General features: G+C 40.7%; 1 protein-coding gene and 1 long non-coding RNA gene across 4 annotated transcripts in view; both read right to left on the bottom strand.

The window, feature by feature from the left end:
- LOC118935369 (uncharacterized) overlaps window positions 1-2,711 on the bottom strand; it is a 133,949-nt gene extending 131,238 nt beyond the window's left edge. Inside the window, exon 1 of the long non-coding RNA XR_008995878.1 lies at window positions 2,077-2,711. This is a non-coding gene — a long non-coding RNA (uncharacterized LOC118935369). The remainder of the gene's footprint in view (window positions 1-2,076) is intronic.
- Window positions 2,712-19,172: 16,461 nt separating this feature from the next.
- The window catches only part of HNRNPLL (heterogeneous nuclear ribonucleoprotein L like), a 45,222-nt gene continuing 42,388 nt past the window's right edge, over window positions 19,173-22,006 (bottom strand). For all 3 annotated transcript variants that reach the window (XM_057497278.1, XM_036931607.2, XM_057497277.1), the window contains 2 exons: window positions 21,870-21,968; window positions 19,173-20,210 (listed from right to left, as the gene is read on the bottom strand). In XM_057497278.1, the coding sequence (XP_057353261.1) occupies window positions 20,155-20,210; window positions 21,870-21,968 (155 nt within the window). In that variant the 3' untranslated portion in view covers window positions 19,173-20,154. The remainder of the gene's footprint in view (window positions 20,211-21,869; window positions 21,969-22,006) is intronic.

Here is a 22,006-nt window from a genome sequence, read left to right as displayed (position 1 = left end):
CACCCAGCTCACTTTAACCTGAACGATGCTGCGCCAACTGCGCTGGGTATCTGCCCAGCCTGCCTGAATTCCCGGGGCTGCACAGCCTGATGTTAGTAGAGCGAGGCCTGCTCAAGGAAACGGAGTTCAGCTCTGACCACTCACTTATCCCATGATTTTTGAACTAGTCTGGGAACCTCAAATTCACCAAAAAAAGATGGGTGAATACTATGTGGGAACAGGATCAAATGAGGGGAGTAATGCGGGTGAGCGTGCCCTGAACGTGTACGATGAGGTGAACCTTGATACGCGGAATGCAGCATTTCTCCTCTGGCGACACCGTGAATGTACTGAGCACATAGGGTAGCAGACAGCATCTACGATTCCGGCGGGGAGAGGCTGTGCACAGAGGACACAACAAATAATACTGCCAGCTCAAAAATAAACATCAGTGTCGCAACAACACTGTTCCCAGGCTCCTGGGGTTTGGGGCGCTCCCTTTCTCTGTCCCACCTCGCTGCTCGTTCTATTTCTATGGCACCCATCACCATGGTTTCTAGGTACTCAAATAAAGATGCTGAGTTTAACACAGAGCCCCATGGGAGAAGACGCACCCCCCTTCTGGAGCACTCTCCCCCGAAGCTGTGTGGAGAGGTGCAACAAGGTGAACTGACTCCCTGGATGATAGCATCTTGAGATTTCATGTGGAAGCAAACACCAAATATCAGATGCCCACAGGGTGTAACAGCTTCTGAGCTGCCTAGCCATTCAGACTAATGATTCCATGTTTCTTGCCCTCAAGGACTTTACACCTCTACGGCAATAGCAGAGTCTCCAAATACACAACTAGCATTGGGACCTCAGGTTACACCAGGACCTGTCCTTGCCCAAGGCGGATATACACACAGACGAGAGCTCAACTCTGGAAGAACACCAGTGAACCCAGAAGTGACCTCCGTCTCACCTCATAATGTACCCAGGGCATTTGAACATACAGATAAAAGCCATCTCTTTGGCGATACGTTAAGGGGAGGATGACTGGAAGGCCTGCAGAAGAAGCAACAAGGAAAGCTTGTTCCCAACCAAGAGATGACTCTTGCATCTCATCGTGGGAAGCCTGCCCCTTCTGAGCCACAACTGCCCTAAGTATCTGACGCAAGTGTACAGTATCCTCCTTGGGTCCTCATTTCTACATGGCCCAGCCCCACGTCCCTCATTAGCAATCTTGACATCCTCGATCTCCATACAGAGACCACCTGGTCTGCAAACAACTTGTCTTCCCTGCTCAGATGTGAGAAATGTTCTTCCTCCTTAATAGAATGACATAATGAATGTCACCCTTCAGATAGGACCCTGCCTTTTCATGGAGAGATGTGCCCTTAAGCACGATAACACGGTATTACTAGATGGCCTGCCTAGCCCTTGGCCAGGAAAGGCCTCTAGATTTGGACCTTTCCTGCAGTGTGTTTGGGCGGGTCTGGAGGAGGGATAAGGCCTTGCCCTCGGAGGGGCTGCTGTCCCTCTGGGGCATCCTGGGCCTGTAACAGGAGGGGCCGAGCAGTAAGGGCCTGTGGCCTGCATGCTGAAGAAGGCCCAGGGAAGTGCTTCCTTCAGGATGTGCTTGGCCGCATGGCAGCGCAGACCACAGAAAAGGGAGCATGTGCCACAGAGAGGGAGCCAGTGACGTCCTGTGGAGTCATCTCCTGCAGGGAGAAAGTTACCACACAGGCCTCCTATCCATGTGACAGATCTGCTGGCTTGTGCCAGGCAGAGAGTTGGCACCTAGACCCCTGCTCTTCTGCCCCTGCAGTTGTGCCACCTTCCCCCAGCACTCAGGAGAGGCGCCTGCCCAGCATCGGGAGTCAGAGCTCCGGGTAGGTCCTCAGGTCTGGGGCCAGACGGCCTCCCACGCCCTCTGGTCCCACCGCCTCCTCGCAGGACCAGGCCTGGGGGTCCCTCCCGCCTGTGCACTCCACAAGCCTAAGGCGACTGTTGAGAGAAAGAGTTATATGATTTGACGTAGTCCCAGGTTTAACTCCCTCTCTGGAAAGAGGTGAGAACACAAAGGAATATACATAGACCTAGTCACATAAATACCTGGAGTTTAAGTACTTGGACATGTTAACAAGCTCTCAGCGTCCTTGGGTCAAACCAGCCCCTTCGCAACACAATTCCCGCCTCCCGGGAGGTGGAGAGGCCGGCACCGCTGCCCGGGGCTGGGAAGGCCGGTCTGTCTGCCGCGCGGCCCAGGGACAGGCCCACTCTCGGTCTCCAGGCTGCGCCGCCACGCCCACAGCTCTGCGGGGTCCCCGCGGGAGGGCAGGCCCGCCTCCGCGAGGGGCCGGAGGGCCGCCTTCTCCGCCCGGGCCGCGCCCCCGCCGCCGCCCCAGGGGCCCTCGCGCGCCGAGACGGCCTCTGCGGGGCTGCTGGCCACCAGGTGGCGCTCTCGGCTGCAGCGCGCCGCTCCGGGCGGTCCCGGCCTTGGGCGCTCTGCGGACCGACGACGCTGGATAACCGGTCCCCCGAGCCAACCCGTCCGACCTCGCTCCGGAGGCCTGGGACCTACGAGCTCTGTGCTGTGATAAACGAAGTTTCTGGCGACACTGTTGATAGTACATAACAGTATGGATACAGACAGCTATAGAAGGTGCTCTTTAAGAAGGAGCGTGGGTTCTGGAGTCAAATCCTGCCTAACGACCTTGAGAACGTTATTTAACCTCCGTATTACCTTATTGCCTCATCTGCAAAGGCAGGTAAGTTACATAGAATTTACCCGACTTAACGTAGGGTTCGCAGGAATTAAATGAATTGATGCAACACACATTTATGTATTTCATATATGCACATATGTACATAGAAATGTACATATGTATAAATAATTACATTTTATATACATATATACTTATATAGTATAATTTATAAATATAAATTATATATATATTTATGTGTGTATAATTATGTGTAATAAATGTAAAGTAATATGTGTATATATGGTATACATGTGTTACAGTGAGCACCAATAATGGTAGCTATAGTTTATATTCTTATATATTTGTTACATTTTTATTATATTTTATATTTCAGTACGCAGCTTCTACACATTATTGTTTTAATCATTCAAACAAGCGAAAGTCACACCTTTGGGGGTTTTTAGTTAGCTTTTTATATGGAAATTTTCAAATTTTCAAGTTTACAAAACTAGAGAAAATAGCATAATGGACCCCCATGGACCCATCACCTAGTTTCAATAATTATCAACACATGGCCAATTCTGTTCAGTGTATACCCACATCCCCTCCCCCAGTCAGCTGGGTTATTTTAAAGCAAATCCCAGATCTCATATCATTTCATTCATATATACTTATTATACATTATTTTTTAAAGCTCAACATTTATTTAGTATTGCCTCCATGCACAATCTCTGCTATTCGTCAGTCCATAGATTTCCCAAGACACTGAGAATCTTTTCCACACCAGCATTTGACACAAAAATTGGAATAAATGTTGAATCAATAATGAAAAATGTGGAGTGATATTTATTTTATTTTATTTTTTTGCTGGGAAAGTATTTCCATTTCTCAAGATACACATTCTCTCCAAGGAAGGAATGCTGCATTCAACCACCTGCTCCCTCCCAGTGACAATCCAGAAGTTGCTCTTTTATGCATGGTGACCCAGCCCAGGCTGAATTACCACAGTCACAGGACAGTACTAATTAGTCAGATTCCAGCACTCATAGCGGGAGATGATTCATTTTAAGAAGGAAACCACTTCTCCAGACACTTGAAGGTTTTAGGATATACACCTAATACTTCAGAGGGCACACAGGGTCAGTGTCATTTTCACACTGAAAATTCAACCAGATTTTTTTCCTCATGGCATTTTTGGAGTTATGTTGACATTTTTTTTTTTGGTATCATTAATGTACAATTACATGAGCAGCATTGTGGTTACTAGATTCCCCCCATTATCAAGTCTCCACCACATGCCCCATTAGAGTCGCTGTCCATCAGCGTAGTAAGATGCTATAGAATCACTACTTGTCTTCTCTGTGCTATACTGCCTTCCCCGTGGCCCCCCCCCACCTTACATTATGTGTGCTAATTGTAATGCACCTTTTTCCCTTTATCCCTCCCTTCCCATCCATCCTCCCCAGCCCCTTTCCCTTTGGCAACTGTTAGTCCATTCTTGGGTTCTGTGAGTCTGCTGCTGTTTTGTTCCTTCAGTTTTTGCTTTGTTCTTATACTCCACAGATGAGTGAAATCATTTGATATTTCTTTCTCTGCCTGGCTCATTTTACTGAGCAGAATACCCTCTAGCTCCATCCATGTTGTTGCAAATGGTAGGATTTGTTTTCTTCTTATGGCTAAATGATATGCCATTGTGTAGATGTAGCACATTTTCTTTATCCATTCATCTGTTGATGGACACTTAGGTTGCTTCCATTTCTTGGCTACTGTAAATAGTGCTGTGATAAACATAGGGGTGCATATGTCTTTTTGAAACTGGGCTCCTGCATTCTTAGGGTAAATTCCTAGGAGTGGAATTCCTGGGTTAAATGGTATTTCTATTTTTAGTTTTTTGAGGAACCTCCATACTGCTTTCCACAATGGTTGAACTAATTTACATTCCCACCTGCTGGTGTAGGAGGGTTCCTATTTCTCTACATCCTTGCCAACATTTGTCGTTGTTTATTTTTGGATGGTAGCCATCCTAACTGGTGTGAGGTGATATCAGGGTGACTCAGACCTTGTGAGTAACATTTATATTACTCTTAATAAAGCACTCACACGAAAAAAGGCTGTGTTTAATTCTCACAACCCTGTGAGGTTGGGATTACACCCTTTTCCAAAGGAGGAGGACAATGAAACTAAAATGCAAGGGAATCCAGGAATAAAAATACATTCTTTCTATTTATATATATTATAACTTGTACTTTAATAGGCTGAGTGGATTCTCTCACTGAATCAACAGTGGTATACAACTCTTGGTGCTGTTCTGTTACTATATTTATAAAGTAAGCATCTGTCTTCCTCTTATTCTCAAGACAGAAAAAAAAAATGACCAAGTTGTATCAAGCCGAAAGACTGTAGGGCAGGCACATAATTCCCAATTTCCCTTCTCTTTTAGCACGCTGAATGAGTTGTCTAGCACAATGACGCTTTGGACACTACTGATCCCTTTCTCTGATCATTATGGCCTGGTGCCTGGGTTATGATTCCGGGGCTCCCATATGGCTAGGTCTGCAATTCCTGCAGCCTCTGCACCCTGGGAATGAGACTCCTTAGGGATCAGTGGGGCTGAGTAGCAGTTGACTCTTGCCTGAATGCTTCCTTCTACCAAGCATATAAGCCAGAGACATGAGGTCTAGGAAAGGGTAAGTCCTTTTGGAACCACAACCCTCACACACTTCCAGGGCAAGGAGGTGACCATTGGTCTGTGGCTGTTGGCCCTGATCTGCAGCCTGGATCAAGAACTCATCAAAATCATTTTCTTCTTTTAAAACTTTGTTCCTTCTAGTAAAATGCAGTCATGCTCTGCTTCATATTACCATGAGGGCACATTTCCTGTGCCCTTCCATGTGTTGATGTATTTGTCAGCCTCCCCACTAGATGGTAGCCTCTATCAAGGAGGGATCGGCCCCATCATCTAAATTCTTCACTGCCCAGCCTCACAGAAAGTGGGTGCCCAATAAATATTAATTTGATAATTCAAATCACTGGGGCAACTAGCTATTATTGCCTTGACTTTGCTCTCTTACACCATCTGCAACTAAACCACATGCTGTTGGGTTTTTTTTCTCACATGACTCACAAATCACCTGGGGTTTATTGGTTTTTAATAGAAATGCCCCATATCCAAAGGTGTCTTGCTAAGTGAGGTGTGTGCTGGCTCGAGGGTTCACTGGGGTGCTATTAACTATATCATTTAAGAACTACCAGACATGGAGCTGGTGAGGAAAGAGTGCTTGCAAAATGCAGCTCTTGACATCAGTCATGCATTTTCCCCACCTTGGAGTCCTTTTTCCTCCGGCTAAAGTGGAATGGCCTGCCTTGGTCACCCAGTAAGTAATGTGGAAGAATGTCCAACCCATCCTGCAGAGCCCAGCAGCATCCTTCCTACTTGAAGCAGACTTTCTCTGTGTGCCTGTAAAACCCTGGCAATAATCCACAACTGGAGCAGGGTAGGGCCCATGGGCTTGTTTGTTAGAAATGGGAATCATTTTGCTGACCACAGCCCTCTGAAGGGACCTGTTCCTCTTGCCGTCCCAACCAGCCCAGAGCCAAGCTTCCTCTCTAGAGGTGTCCCTAACTTTAGCATTTCTTCCTTCTATCCTAGCCCACAAACACTAGATGTATAGAACTCACTGCCTGGCATGCCTTCATGGAGGGCATTGTGCTAAGGCTTATCCTGAAACAGGAGAGGACTGGCTGCAGAGCCACTGGATGAGTTTTAGCAGGGAGCTGGGGGTACCATGGAGTAAAGATAGAGCCATGATATGATCCAAGATACATCCACAGACTGGTGAAACCTGAGGAAACAAAGGTCATGCTATTTTTTTGTTTACAAAAGCACTTTTAAAAGTATAATACACACTCATTGTAACAATTTTAACAAATTAAATTACATAAAGATTTTAAATCCTTTCTTCCTCCTCTCTACATAACTGCTATTAGCATATTGTGTATCATTCCATACTTTTCCTATGCTTATGCAAACAAAGAATTACCTATTTAGAGTTTCATTTTGCTTTTTACAAAAATGTGATATGTTCTTTATATTATTCTATCACTTGCTTATTTTCACTTAACAGTATGTCTTCTACACCTTTCCAAGTTCATACATGTAAATACAACTCATTCTATTTTATGATTGCATAGTATCCCATCGAATAGATGCACCATAATTTATTAAATCAGTTTGTCATTAATCATGGGTTATGGTTATATCTTGTCAGCTTTGTTTGCTATTTGTTAGATCTGGGCTAGTCTTGTTTTAGTTGTAATCTCCTAAATAACAAAGACCATGTCTTAAATGCAAATCTCCTTCCTGGAACCTAACACACTGCTGCCTACACACGTCCTACATTTGACATGCCATGAATATTCTTTTAATTTTGTAAATGCTCACAATGTCTTCTTCTCATTTGCTAAAACGAAGACAGTTCTTAAGATGAGAGACTCATATTTGGCACATTCACTGAGCAAGAGGAAACAATTTTGAATTCCCTAATCCTACATGGTCCAATTTGTCTCCATGTGTCAATCTCCCTCCCAACACATGCATCAGATTTCCTCATGGAAATACCCTTGTATCACTACAGAAATCATTTAAATTTTACCTCCATACCATAAAATTATTCAGATTTCAGAGCAAGGATGTTCTAATCCAACACCTGTGTGTTAAAGATGAACGAAGTGAGGCCTGAAGGGATTAATAACTTGGCCAAAGTCGCATGGCTACTTAGCAGAGTAGCTGTGGCCAGGACCACTCCAGGGCTCTCCCCACTGCAGGACACAGCCTCTCCAGGGTGTGGGGTTGGTTGGAACATAGCACATAGTCAGTGGCATTTTTATTCAAAGAGGATTTAAAAGTAGATCATTAGTCATTCTCAAGGACTTTGAAACAGGTAACTGACTAGTGCTGCTTGCTACCCACCTCTCTGAGGAACTCTTTCCACCAGACTCTGAGTCCATAGCTCGCTTTTCCCCAGGAGGTGTGCTCTTGGTCCAGCCTGCAGTTTTCTCTGCATTCAGCAGCTCCCCTTTCCTTGCATTCCCACACAATCCTTGGCATTCCAGTGTGCCCTGGCCTGAACTTGAGTCTGCTTACTAGTCTGGCTATATAAAGGTGAAACCCACCAGCATGGACAGAGAGGAAACCCTTTTCAGGAGTAGGCCCAGATTTATAGGGCCTAAAGCTTATGAAATGTTTGAGATCATGGAAAACAATACCAAAATATTTTTGGTGTTTATACAAAAACACGTGAACACATCACTAGTTCTCCTCCCAAGGCCTTAGAAAAGGCCAGCCCCTAGCAAATGAGGGGTGCTGAAGCTCCATTTCCTTTAGCTTTAGGGTAAAATTGCCCCAGGCTTTATATGGACTAAAGCAGGACATACCTGGGGCTCCCTTTCTAATCCCTCACATGTATCTGGACAGAGCTGCTCAGCCCCCTCCAGGAGGCAGTACGCACAGTGACCGGAACCCCCAGAATTTTTCAGGAGAGTCCCTATTTCAAATAGTTTATCAGATCATGTGTCAAATGATGCATTTTGACTTTTCAAAAAATATACGTGGTAATGTTAGAGAAAACAAAGCAAAAAAATAAAAACCAAACCAACCCCTCCCCCACCTCACCCCTATTAAAATGAGTACAAACCTGGAAGAAGTACTCATTATTTCCTATGGATGTTTGGTGTCCCGTGTCAGAACGGAAAGAACAAACTCAGGAAGGACAATAATAGCACACAGCCTCTGAAGAGCAAGGAAACTTCCACCTGCCAATCTTCCCTTCTTTTAGCAATACTTCAGTAGACAAGAAAATATTGCCTCCTTAGGCTTACATAGGATAAGAAACAAAATGTAGCCGGAAAGGACAAGTTGAGTTCAGAAGACCTTAGAGAATCTCCTTCCAGGCCCTGGTCCTCTGTTTTCCATTCCCTTCATCTCATCCAGTGAGTTGCAGGATTAAGTCTAAGGGAAGAAGTGAGGCTGAAAGGCAGAGTCTGGGTCACTTATTAACTAGTAATTTAAAATATATATATAGTAGTTTATAAAGATATATAAGAAAATGTAGACCACTATTTCTATAATCCTTCTATAACAACTAATTTTTAAAAATTGCAATATGTATGTTAGATATAATGGTCCTAACATAAAGAGGAAAAGAATGCTTACAAATTAATAAAAAGATGAATACCCAACAATAGAAATATAGTTAAAACATATGAAATATATCACAACAAATGTGCAAATTAAAATAATATCTAGCTAATTTTCACCTATGAGATTAACAAAGTTTAACAGGTCAACCTTTCTTGGGTAAGGAGTACAAATTGGCAATTCTGTCAACATTTGAAATGTGAATGTTATTTGACCAAGAAACTGCAGTTCAGGGAGTATCATGAGTATATAAATGGCTTTTTGAAAAGCTAATATGCAAAAAGCCATCAGAATGGGATTAATTAAGTTATTGTTTATCTTGCAGTGAATCAAGCAGTGATGCTACTACAGCAATCAAAAATAATAGTGGCGGGGAGGGCTGAGCAACACAGAGAAGACAAGTAGTGATTCTACAGCATCTTACTACGCTGATGGACAGTGACTGAAATGGATGCAATTGAAAGGACTATGGGTGGGCTTTATAATACCCACCTTTTCCAGCTCCTGGGGAGTTTCTCCAATCTCTTTATGCCCTCCAGGCAGTTTGTATTGTTTGTTATTAGTTACTCACCAAGGCACAGGCAAAGCTATGGGTGAGTGCCTAGCGTGTCCCCTCAGAACTGCCTTCACCACATGTACTCAGTCTGAACTCACCTGCAGTGTTCTGCAACCATAGGCCCTGCAGGATATCAAGCCCCAAAATATACCCCTAGGGATAGGAGATATATACACAGTATACTCTTTTGGGGGTAGATGCCCTATTCCCAAAGGGATTTGGGCTTGTTCAGTCTGATAGCCTTACCCCCCATATCCATCTATAATAGTGGGAAGGGGGACAGTCCCAGGAAACTGCTCCTTCCCCAGCTCCTCCATTTCCAGGGCTGATGGCACTTTTTTTTCCACTCCCCCAAGTGCCTCCTCTGCTACACCCTTTTACTTTTCTACAGTGCCTCAGAGCAATGCAGCTCTCTTACCTTCACCCCAATTCCTTGCAGCTGAAGTTCTCATGCTGCCTCTTCCTGTGCTTCCCTCAGGAGTATGCCCTTCTCCTCCATGGCCTTTCCCTCCTTCAGAGCACCTGGCAAACCTTTAGGAGGCAAGACACCTCAGACCACATGCCAACTGGGGAACTGTGGATAAAGTGAAGGTTCCTGTGGCCAGGACTCTCCCCTGGCCCTGGTTGAGTAGCTCACTGCACATGTGTGGCAATACATTATTATTGACTCTATATAAGGAGCTCCACCCAGTGCTCTGGGCAACACAGTGGCATGGCTGGAGAGCAGAGACAAGACTGGAGTGGTGGCACTGCCGAGGACAGAGACTGAGATGGCTGCAGGGGGAGAGAGGCCTGGAGGCAAAGACCAGCTTGTTGCATGCAGACTCACTGTGAGTGGATGGGATTCTTATGATTGATCTGCCACGGTGGAAATACAGTTGGGTATGACCCTTTCACCCCAAGAACATTCTACTGTCATTTCTTTGCTCACATTGAATCCATAGTGAACTTGTCCAGAGCTGAAACTCATTGGCAAGATAGGGACACTCATCTGTCTCCCCATTCATAGGGGCAGCCCGCTGAAGTACCCCTCCCATAAGGGCAGTGTGTTCTGTTCCTCAGTCAACAGTGAATCTTGCTAATGTCACCAATTGTCTTGCCAATGGGTTTCAGCCCCAGACAATCTCACTATTGATTCAGTGAGACTGAGGAATGACAATGGAATATTCTTGGGGTAAAAGGGCTTATTATCTGGCTTGTTCTCATGGCGATAGGTCAAGCAATAGAATTACATCTGCATCCAGCACTCTGCAGGTCTGTAATCCTCCTTTGTCTCTGCCTCCACCCACAGCACAGGGCAGAGCTCTTTATATAGTGACTCAGTCAATAATAACTTTATTTATATCAGATAGTTTAAATTAAGGTGAGGATCCTGGCCATAGGAACTTCAATTTTCCCCCAAGGATAAAGCTAGGTATGTGCAAAATGCATCAATTTCCAAAGCCACATTAAAATTTTGTGAATCCTAGGCTCATCCTCCCACTAGGCTTATCACGCTTATGCTTGATTCACTTTAATTTGCTGGTGACTTCCAAAATGTGATTCAGAATTGACCCAATATTCCAGAAACATTTTCAGTCTGGACAATCTACAAAACAGTAAGACACCATCTGAAAACTAATCCTTCTCTATCCTTATTTTGTTAGTGTTTTAGCCTCATCATAGTGTGTTTTCATATTCAGACTGTGGTCAGGAAAAGCTCCCAGCTGGCCAACCAGTTTCTGGTGGGGAACTAATGCACCTCTATTAGTTTCTATTCCTGCCATACTAAATCGCCACAAACTTGTATTAAACATGTATTTATTATCATATAGTTCAACAGATCAGAAGTCTGACACTGGTCTCACTTGGCTGAAATCAAAGTGTCAGCAAGGCTATGTTTCTTTCTGGAGGTTCTAGGGCAGAGCCCATTTCCTTACTAATTCAGGTTATCAGCAAAATTCAGTTCATTGCAGCTATAGTGCTGAGATCCCCATTTCCTTGCCAGTTGTCAGCTGATAGCTATTCCCAGCTTCTGGAGGCCACCCATGTTCTTTGGCTTGGGGCCTCCTTTCTCCATCGTCAAAGCCAGCACCAGCAGGTGTTTTTTCATGCTTCAAATCTTTTATCTCCTCTCTCCCTGTAGATGGGAGATGCCTCAAAGACTCATGTGACTAGACTGGGCCCACCTGGATAATCCAGGGTAATCCCATCCCAAGGTCAGTAAATGTACTCTCATCTACCAAGTCCCTTTGGCCATGCAGGTTACATATTTACAGGTTCCAAGGATTATAACTTGGACATTTTGGGTCATGGGGGTGTTAATCTGAGGGCCATAGCAGTTGTATGTTTGGGAATCCTCAAGGGGTGGAACCCAGGTTCTACCACTTAATGGCTGAAAACTCCTGGGCAGGTTGCTTTAAATTTTTGCATCTTTGTAATAATAGCATCTACCTGATCTGTCTTAAGAATTACATAGCATGTATATTTAGTAGGATACCTAACATACATAAATGCTCAGTAAATGTTTGCTATTAATACATTAAACTGAAATGAGGAAACTTTTCTTATCTCAGTTAAATTTCATCTTTATTTCCAACCCAGGACCATGGCCTGTCAAGATAGTTTAATCATGATTCTGTGGTCTTCGGTATTATAACTTCCTTTAGAATTGTGTTATCTTCTCCTTGACAAGCATGCTTACCCATGCATCTCAGTCACAGCTAGGCAAGGTCAAGCTGTGGCTTTGGCATCAATGGAGACAGGCTTCATCTGTGGAAACAATTTCATGTGGGAGACCATGACTTTATGGGTGAGGTGTTGAGAGGAAAGGAAAGGAAATACAAAGCTTCCTGGCCTTCTGGAGTTCATAGTCTAATGGACTCTTTAACAAATGAAAAGAAAATAAGGTCACTGCAATAGTACCCAACCAAGGTCTATTCTATGACAATTTAAGTGGGTAAAAAAAGTAGATATTAACACCCCCATTTTATAGATTAATAAACAGCTGAGTAATATACGATAAAGGAGCAATGGATATACAATGGGGAAATGACAGCCTATTCAACAACTGGTGCTGGCAAAACTGGACAGCTACATATAAGAGAATGAAACTGGATTATTGTCAAACCCCACACACAAAAGTAAACTCGAAATGGATCAAAGACCTGAATGTATGTCGTGAAACCATAAAACTCTTGGAAGAAAACATAGGCAAAAATGTCTTGAATATAAACATGAGCAACTTTTTCCCAAACACATCTCCTCAGGCAAGGGAAACAAAAGCAAAAATGAACAAATGGGAAATGGGGCTACATCAAACTAAAAAGCTTCTGTACAACAAAGGAACACCATCACCAGAACAAAAAGGCATCCTACAGTATGGGAGAATATATTCATAAACTACATATCTGATAAGGTTAACATCCAAAATATGTAAAGAACTCATGTGCCTCAACACCCAAAAAGCAAGTAACCCGATTCAAAAATGGGTGGAGGATCTAAACAGACACTTCTCCAAAGAACAAATTCAGATGGCCAACAGGCACATGAAAAGATGCTCCACATCACTAATTATCAGGGAAATGCAAATTAAAACCACAATGAGATATTACCTCACACCAGTTAGGATGGCCACCATCAAAAAGACAAACAACAAATGTAGGTGAGGATGTGGAGAAAGGGGAACCCTCCTACACTGCTGGTGGGAACGTAAATTAGTTCAACCATTGTGGAAAGCAATATGGAGGTTCCTCAAAAAACTAAAAATAGAAATACTATTTGACCCAGGAATTCCACTCCTGGGAATTTACCCTAAAAATACAGGATCCCAGATTTAAAAAGACATTGAACCCCTATGTTTATTGCAGCACTATTTACAGTAACCAAGATATGGAAGCAACCCAAGTGTCCATCATCAGTAGGTGGATGAAGATGTGGTACATATACACAATGGAATACTATTCAGCCATAAGAAGAAAACAAATCTTACCATGTGCAACAACACGGATGAAGCTACAGGGTTATTATGCTCAGTGAAATAAGCCAGGCAGAGAAAGACAAGTACAAAATGATTTCCCTCATTTGTGGAGTAGTAACAACGAAGCAAAAACTGAAGGAACAAAATAGCAACAGACTCACAGAACCCAAGAATGGACTAGCCGTTACCAAAGGGAAAGGGTTTGGGGAGGGCGAGTGGCGAGGGAGGGAGAAGGGGATTAAGGGGCATTATAACTAGCACACATAATGTAGAGGGGTCATGGGGAAGGCAGTATAGCACAGAGAAGACAAGTAGTGACTCTATAGTGCCTTATATACTGATGGACAGTGACTGCAATGGCATATGAGGGGAGGACTTGATAATATGGGTGGATGTAGTAACCAATGCTGCTCATGTGAAACCTTCATATGATTGTATATCAATGATACCTTAATAAAAATAAACAGAGGATCAAGCCATTTTAAAGGACTTGCTCAGGCTCATAGCAAAAGAAGGTAGTCAGGTCATGAACCCAGGATTTCTGACTCCAATCTTACACTCCTTCCCCCTCAACACTCTTTGTTCTAAAAGTATGGAAACCAAAATGGAAAACAGCTTCTTGTGAACTTGAGTGGGTACATAGCTGGCATTCTGTTCTGCTCGTCGCATCTCAGAAAGGGGACAACTAAATGATGGAAGAAATTTTAGGACTTTGATAAAAGACCTACTTCATTAGGATAAATGAAAAGGAAAAAAAATAAAGACAAATGGGAACTCTTCAGTCTAGAAATACTATAGCTGAGAAAAAAGCTCTGTCAAATCCAGAATGACAGAACTGAGATTGACAGGCAGTTTGCTATCATCTAGTTGGCAGCTTTCAAACTCCTGTTATAGTTCTTCAGAGCAAAAATGTATCAAACTACATACTTGGAAGTAGTGCTAGCCAGAAATATTCAGGCAAGCAGTCTTCATAACAGTTATATATAGCCAATACAGTGTTAACATCCAATATTATGACTACAAAATGCCATATTCATAAAAAAACAAAAGGGTCTATTTGCACAACGATCTGGTTGAATAAAAGATACCCATTACGTGTACACAAACTCACATAGTTTGCATATATTCCATACTAAAAGTAAAGTTCTATAATAAGCTTCCCTTAAACTAATAGTTCAAATGTTTAACTTTGCCTGTCTTCAGAATTTAGGAGGGCTTTTACTGAGATGAGTAGGCCAAGTCTTAAAAAAAAATAAATTGTCCAGATAGGTTGAAATAATTTTCACCACCAACTTGCTGGATTTTGTTACCTGAGCTATACTACTGATCTATAATATATATTTGTATTGCTGAAAAATTCTGAGAGGGGCTGACCACAGATGTGAAATGGCAGCGACTGGGCTGTGGCAGGCTGTATTTCCTTCTCAAGTGTTAATCACACAGCAATGTAGGACCCAGTGAATGGAAGTTACCCTCTGTCTCCTGGAGATTTGTATTGTCATCAAAAGTGCTTTTTATATATTATTTCATTGTGAGATAGATAAGCAGCCAGATATTAATGTTCTCATTTTATACAAAAGGAACCTAAGGTTTAAAATGTCCCTTAAAAATGACTTGCTCAAGGTCACAGTTAATGGCATAGCTGGGACAAGAAGTCAGGTTTGAGTCCTAACCCAGTGTTCTTTTACACAATGCTACCTCAAAGTTATTGGGAATTATTTGATTCATCCAAAACAACCAGAATGTAGTCTCATATTCCTCACAGTCCCTGCCTTTTCCCCTGCACACGGTCAGATACTCTTCAGTGAAAGAGCTCTGGGTTCCAGCTCAATTCAGTGTCAGACCTGGTGGCAGGTAAGTTGATGGTATTTGCGAAGATGTATTTCCTGTGTATTTTCAGGATCTTGTACCATTTATAAACCATATGGTCTTCATTTGTGCATAATGGAAATAATTCCAAGCAATCATATCTTCCTCAGAAACATAAATAAACTAAGGAAAATAACAAGTTTTGCTTATTCTGAGACTAGTGTTTATAGAGTAGGAACTGTAGGGAGCAAAGGGGTCATTACACTTAGCCTTTTTGGTCCAGTGGTAGAAATTTCAGCTCAAACTATTAGCACTTGGCTCAGAAATATCATGGTATTATATAAACAACTGTATGAAGACTTTGTAAGAAAAGTCTGGCTTTGTATTGGCAATTGTCCTATAGATGTTACTTATCCCTCTAACCATCTAGCAAGAAAAGTTCTGCCATGACTGTGGTCAATGATGTTGCCATCAGTCCTCTCTCAATTATTCTGACTAGGGAGGAAAAGCTTAGGCTTTCTCATGTATCATACAGGTGCATATAACAAAATGCATTAGAATTCTCATTTTAAATGAAAGACTCCTAAAGCCCTCTTGACCAAACCAGAAGAATTTATAGGTTACATACCTAAATGTCTTTGGTCTTATGTGTTATTTTCTATATAAATCAGTCTCTTATTGAGATCCTCTTCAAGACTTTGACGCAGCTACGTATGTTAGCATATGGGTCAAAGTCTAAATAAAATCAGGTAGACTGGATAAGATAGTCTCTTAATTTTCAAGAAAATTTGAGCCCACTCATGAATATGACTGCCTGCAGGTTAGGGCTCAGTTTAAGTGAGGAAATCTCAAAACTTAGTAGGGTAGAGTCCCAGCAGAACCTGAACTGAGCGGCCAGGGCATTACTCTGGTCTAAGAATGCAGAGAAATACTAGTTTCTACTCATGGAATCATCCTCTCCCCGTCTCAAAGCATCTTTCCTAATTACTCACTGCCCAAGACCTTAGTGGGTCTCTTTCCTGACTCCAACGCCCCTGCCCCCAAAGTCCAGGGTGACAGAACAGAAGCAGCCAGGCACCACAGAAATACAACCGTAAGCCATAGAATCACATGTTGCCAGTGTGGGGGTGAAAGTAATCCCCTAATTGTAAAATAAAGGAGAAATAAAACATAATAAAGTGCATATTGTGAACATACACACTCAGGAATGGCCACAATAGAAGGCACAGATGAATGTGACTGCTACAAATGAAAACTGACCCTGTTGTGTTACAATGGCAACTCAAATATCACTCCAATGATGTAGTTTTCCAAAATGGTGAACTCTTGGAAGCATTTCAAACAAGCATCTTTCCTTGATTTACAGGTAGTTGAATGTAACCTTCTTAGAAAATTCAGTGTATTACATACAAAAATACTTTGTGTTTATATATACAAAAGAGAGTTACATTCGAGATCAGATACTATCTGATGGGATATTAGGAAGTCATCTAGCACAAGGGCAACTCTTTCTGGTTTACTGCCCATCAAATTTCTGTAGTATCCCCCAAACTGTAAAAAAAAAAAAAAAGCACCCACAGTTTATCACCTGTAGAAATGTCCTCTAAGGGGGTAGGTCCCTCCCTTATTAAGAGCCATTGCACTAGAAGGATGAAATCAAGTCAGCCAGGCTCCCTCAAACCTTGACCACTCTGCAAAATGAGGGAGGGTGGAATGGAGAGCCGAGAGACTACAATATTCACCATTACTAACTTCCTCATTCATAAATGAAAACTGAGAATTTCAAGCACTCTCTCAGATAAAATGTTTCTACACTGGAGAAATTTACTAGTAAAAAAAGTCCACCGTATTGTTAAAATTGTGATGGCTAGAAAGGTGATTAGCTAACCTTAAAAAAATACCAGTTTTTAATTAGCACTTGAATCCACTTGGTGGAAATACTAAGCTTTAGGGAAAAGCAGTAACACTATAGATTAAATATCCACTAGATTTAAAATCCCCAATTAACTTTGGCTTTAAACAGGAACCATGTTTGCACATTCACTTACTTATTGGTTGACATTGGAAATCACCATCACTAGTAAAAAAATGTCTGAAGAATAGAACATGCTGAGGGGGCAGACCGTATGAAGCTTAATTTTTCATTTCCTCTAACGTCTTTGTTTTTTAAGGCTTAACTCTTACGAGCAAACCAGTGGTACTATGAGAAAGGCTTGCTGCTTTTACATGGCCCCTCAATAAATTTAATGTCTCTTGACCCTCATGGAGACAGGTAGGTTATTGGAGTTATCTTTCTTACAAGAACCTTTGTCACCTGAAGAACTTCCAAAGTAGAAGCAAAGCTTCCTTTAGATTCCTAATTTACGGAAGAATGTTCTACACTCAAAATTTCTTTATTCTAGAAAGTAGTAGAGTACCATTGATAACTACTACTAAAGGCAGTTAGCTAGCAACGAATCTATTCCTGCAGATGGCAATGTAAAGAAAACGTGAAGCATAATTGACCCCATTTAGTCATTTTTATCCTCTCCTCTCAATTCAGTTCCATAAAATACACAGTTTAGATAACCAATCAACTAGGATGCTGCTAGTTATCAGTCTCATGTCACATGCAACTGAAAATACTTTTTCTTTGTGGAATAATACCCTCAGCAGGAAAGTGAGGATTTTAAAAGGCAGCTTATAGTCCGTAACTCAGTTTTGCAAATTTATTATCAAGAATTTAATGTAATTTAGATGTGGAAAGCAATCCTAGTATTTAAAACAAACTCAAAGCCAGAATGTTTTCTTTATAGCTGTAAAATTTGCTCTTTCATGTTCTCCTAAAAGCAGAAAGCACAGGGAAGAATGTTGCTGTTCGGGCTAAGGAATGAGGGAATGTTGCCAAAGCGAACTCAGTTGACAGTGGTGATGTCCCAACAAACCGTTAAAGACATGACTGATAGCAACACTACAGGGCTGACACACCAGTGTCCAGACTAGCAAGGCCCAGCTTAAACTTGTTTAAGTTTAAGTAAGCCATAGAATCACACGACTGCAGAACTCACAACTTCTTATCATTTTGACAGGGAGAGAGCATTAAGACAGAGTTCACCTCTAAAAGTCGATGCCCATTTAAAGAAAATCTAAATTAAGTAAGCCCTGTTACCAGCCAGTAGTCTGTTTCCTAAAACCTTAGGTACAAAATAATCTGTATCACTGCCATCCACATTAGCTTTCAGAGGAGAAGGGAAGGAAACAACTGTCCTATAAACTGATAGTCGTCTTTTAAAATTAAGACATTTCAAATTTGCAACAAATGTATAAAGTATTTATAGTAAGAAAAAAAAAGCTTTACTATCCCATTTTACCTAACTAAATAACTAGGTATTAAGTCAGCAATGAATGAGGACGTACACAGCCCAGTATCATACATTTATAATTCCTACACAAGTGACCCTTGGCATAACTTACTGGGTTCCTTGGTAAGAGTCTAAATGCTTCTAGACTTCTAGGTAAGAGTTTTAAATTTTTCTAGATCTTTAGAGGACTAAAGGAAAACTGGTCCACTGCTGTGAAAATTCAAGGGGAAATAAATGTCAGTGTGTTTAGTTTCCATCTGAATTTTCTATTAAAGAGTTATTTTTTAAACCCTGCCTCATTTCTTAAAGTATTAAAGGCAAACAGCCTTTTTTACATTTAGATTCAAAATAAAGCTTTTACAAAACATCTAAATGGAACTTCTATTTGCAAATTTGTTTAAGTCTCAAGATCACAAAACTGCTATTGCCAACTATAGACTTCACAGTTATTCTATAGATGAAACATTTTCCCTTCTTCTAAAAATAATAAAATGGCTGTACCAGTTTCCTATTATTAAAAAAGCTGTGAATTTGATAAACAAGTGTGCTATAGTCTCTTAATACCATGCTTAGTTCTTACATCTTACTTCCATATGTATGAGATATACTGTTTTCCCCAAAAAAGGAAAAAAAACAGATCCAGTGGGAGAAAAAATGTTTAATAGATGGTGTTGAAACAAATAGCTATGTTTGGAATAAAAATAAAATTAGATCCTTACACCTGCACTATATAGAAAAATACATATATTACCGATGGATTCAAGAGTAAAAAATAAAATGTAAATACCCAAAATTCTACATATAATTTTAGGGGGTTCACAGACTCCCTAAAGTCCAGCCCATCTATGGACATCAGGTTATCTACAAGAGGAACTGTTAATCATAACTTCTATTAAAATCTCAATACCAAAAACCAGAGGTGTTTCAAGATCAAATCACATGCAACAAATGAAGATGAATACGTTAACTCATTGTTGTAACTTTATAAAATCTCCAAACTGCAACTAGAAACAGAGGCATGTCAATACAAATGGATGACTTAAAAAAAAAAATACATCAATTTAAATAAGTTTGAGCACATCCTGTACAAGTGTATCCATGTCTGTTAGCCTTTCAAAATATAAAATCAGCTAAATCTGTAGTACTTGAAATTCAATATGTGCAATGTTATTCTCAAACTTGATTAAAATAATAAATACAAGTTATGTTTAATATGAATAATTGCAACATACTTAAACATCTAAACATATAGGAATTCTATAATATTAAAATGCAATACTTTCACCTGCATTAATCTCATACACAATGGAAAAATACTTGCAGATAATTAGCATTAAGAATGCAAATATATTTTCACTGTGGAAGAAAAATAATATTAGAAATCATACATTTGTGTAGTCTACAAGGAAGCTGTAGATAGTCTACATTATGATATTCTATTTTAAAATGAAAACAATTCAGTATTTAATTTTACAACAAATTTACTCAAGGCAAAATGTTTGTTACAGAACAGCATCTTGAAGTAAGCAAGGCAACATTAGATCAACCATTTTAGATGTTTTATAATGAAGTGTAGCTTTAAAATTATAACAAAGGTAAAGAAATTCTAACATGCTCTTCTCTTCTTATAAATGGGATGATGTAGAAAAGCAAAGCTTCAGTGTGTAGGGATTGGAACCATCTGTAAAAATTAAAAAACAAAGTTAATAGTTCTCTTCATCAAACTTTCAAGATTACCTTGAATTAGCAGAGTAAATTATTTCACCTTTTTATAGTATTTGAAGCAGGAATACAAAGGAGGAAAATTTCTATTAAGATAAGGGGAAGATTGCTTTTGCTTCTATCTGCTATCAGGTAAGCCCCATGAAGGCAGAGACTTTGTCCATGGCTATGTTCCTACAGTTCTGATTCACTACTTTAGAACTTACTTTTGTGACTAAAAGTAAAATGGAGAAGTATTCCCACTTATTTACTTTAAAAATTTTTATTATAAAAAGCTCAAACATAAAGAAATATATAAATTAATATAATGAACTACCATATATCTATCACCTAGCTTCAATAGTTGTCAACATTTGGCAGTCTTCGTTCATCTACCTAACTTCCACACACTTTTTGGGAGCTGGAATATTTTTAAACAAATCCTAGCTATGTTATTCCACCCATAAATCCTTTAGTATGTACTTTTCTTTTTTTCCTTAATGACCATTTGTCATCACACCCAATAAAATTAATAATAATTTTTCTATTATTTAGAAAAATAGTTTCAATACTCTTTGGATCCAGGATTAAAATAAAGTACACAGCACAAAGCTTCAGAAGTTAAATAGACGAGTGTCCTTTGCACAGTAAAAAGAGAGGCCATTTACGATTATGGAGAGAATAAAGAGAGTGATGATTTCACTTGATACAAACTGAAACAAGGGAATATCATTTTTCACCTACCACACTGGTTAAAAAATTAAAGTCTGAGAATACTCAATGCTGGTAAGAGTGTTGGGCAATGGGTATTATCACATACTAGTGCAATACTAGTGCAATGCAAATTGGTGCAACCTTTTTACAGAGCAATCTAGTGAGAGTTATCAAAATATAAATCTTTAAGCCCTCCACTATTAAGAAACAACCCTACAAATACAAAAGTGCAACTGTAAGAGTGTTAATTACAGTAATAGAAGAACTGCAACAACAGGTGTTCATCAGTGGGGACATGGGTAAATCAAACTGGTACAGCTCTACTATGAATAGCTACTTGGCAAATACTTAAAAGAAAAGGGTAGCTTTGCATGTGCTGATATATAAAATGAAAACAGCAAGGCACCATACAAGACAGGTTATAAAAGACATTGCTGGCTCCTGTTTCGGTCTTTTGCTCTCATCTCTCTTGGTTCACTAACTCTGAAGGAAGCCAGCTACCATGAAATGGACAATGTGGCTTGACTGGGCCTGCAACAACCACATACACGAGTGACTTAGAAGTATTTTCCAGCCCCCAGCCAAAACACAAAATGAGTAGAGACCCAGACAACAACTTATCCACAACCTCATGAGAGACTCTGAGCCAGAACTACCCAGATCAATTGTTTGTACAAAGATTACTGACCCTCAGAAACAGGAAGATAGTAAGTGTATGCTGTTTTAAGCTACTAAATTTTGTGGTCACCTAACATAGCAATAGGTAACTAATGCAAAGATAATGTGGGTTGTGGGATTTATATGCCTTTTCTTACTTCTCTGTATAAAAACAAACAACAGAAAAACCTAAGGAATGTTACTTTAAAATTATCATCAATGTTTCTGATAGTAACCTACTAAATAATCATGATAGAACTTCACTTACTAGGAACTCTTATCTGGTAGTGATTAAGTGCGGTAAGGGCTTCTACTGCATCAGTTTTGCATTCCCATTCTAATAGCCCAGAAAGTGTTTTGGCAGAAGCTAAAGCAAAACAAAGAAACACAAATGCAATTATTATT

Source organism: Manis pentadactyla, chromosome 2 (assembly GCF_030020395.1).
Source record: "Manis pentadactyla isolate mManPen7 chromosome 2, mManPen7.hap1, whole genome shotgun sequence".
Lineage (NCBI taxonomy): Eukaryota > Metazoa > Chordata > Mammalia > Pholidota > Manidae > Manis > Manis pentadactyla.
Note: the sequence above shows the minus strand (reverse complement) of the source record. Positions and strands in the feature narration are given on the sequence as shown.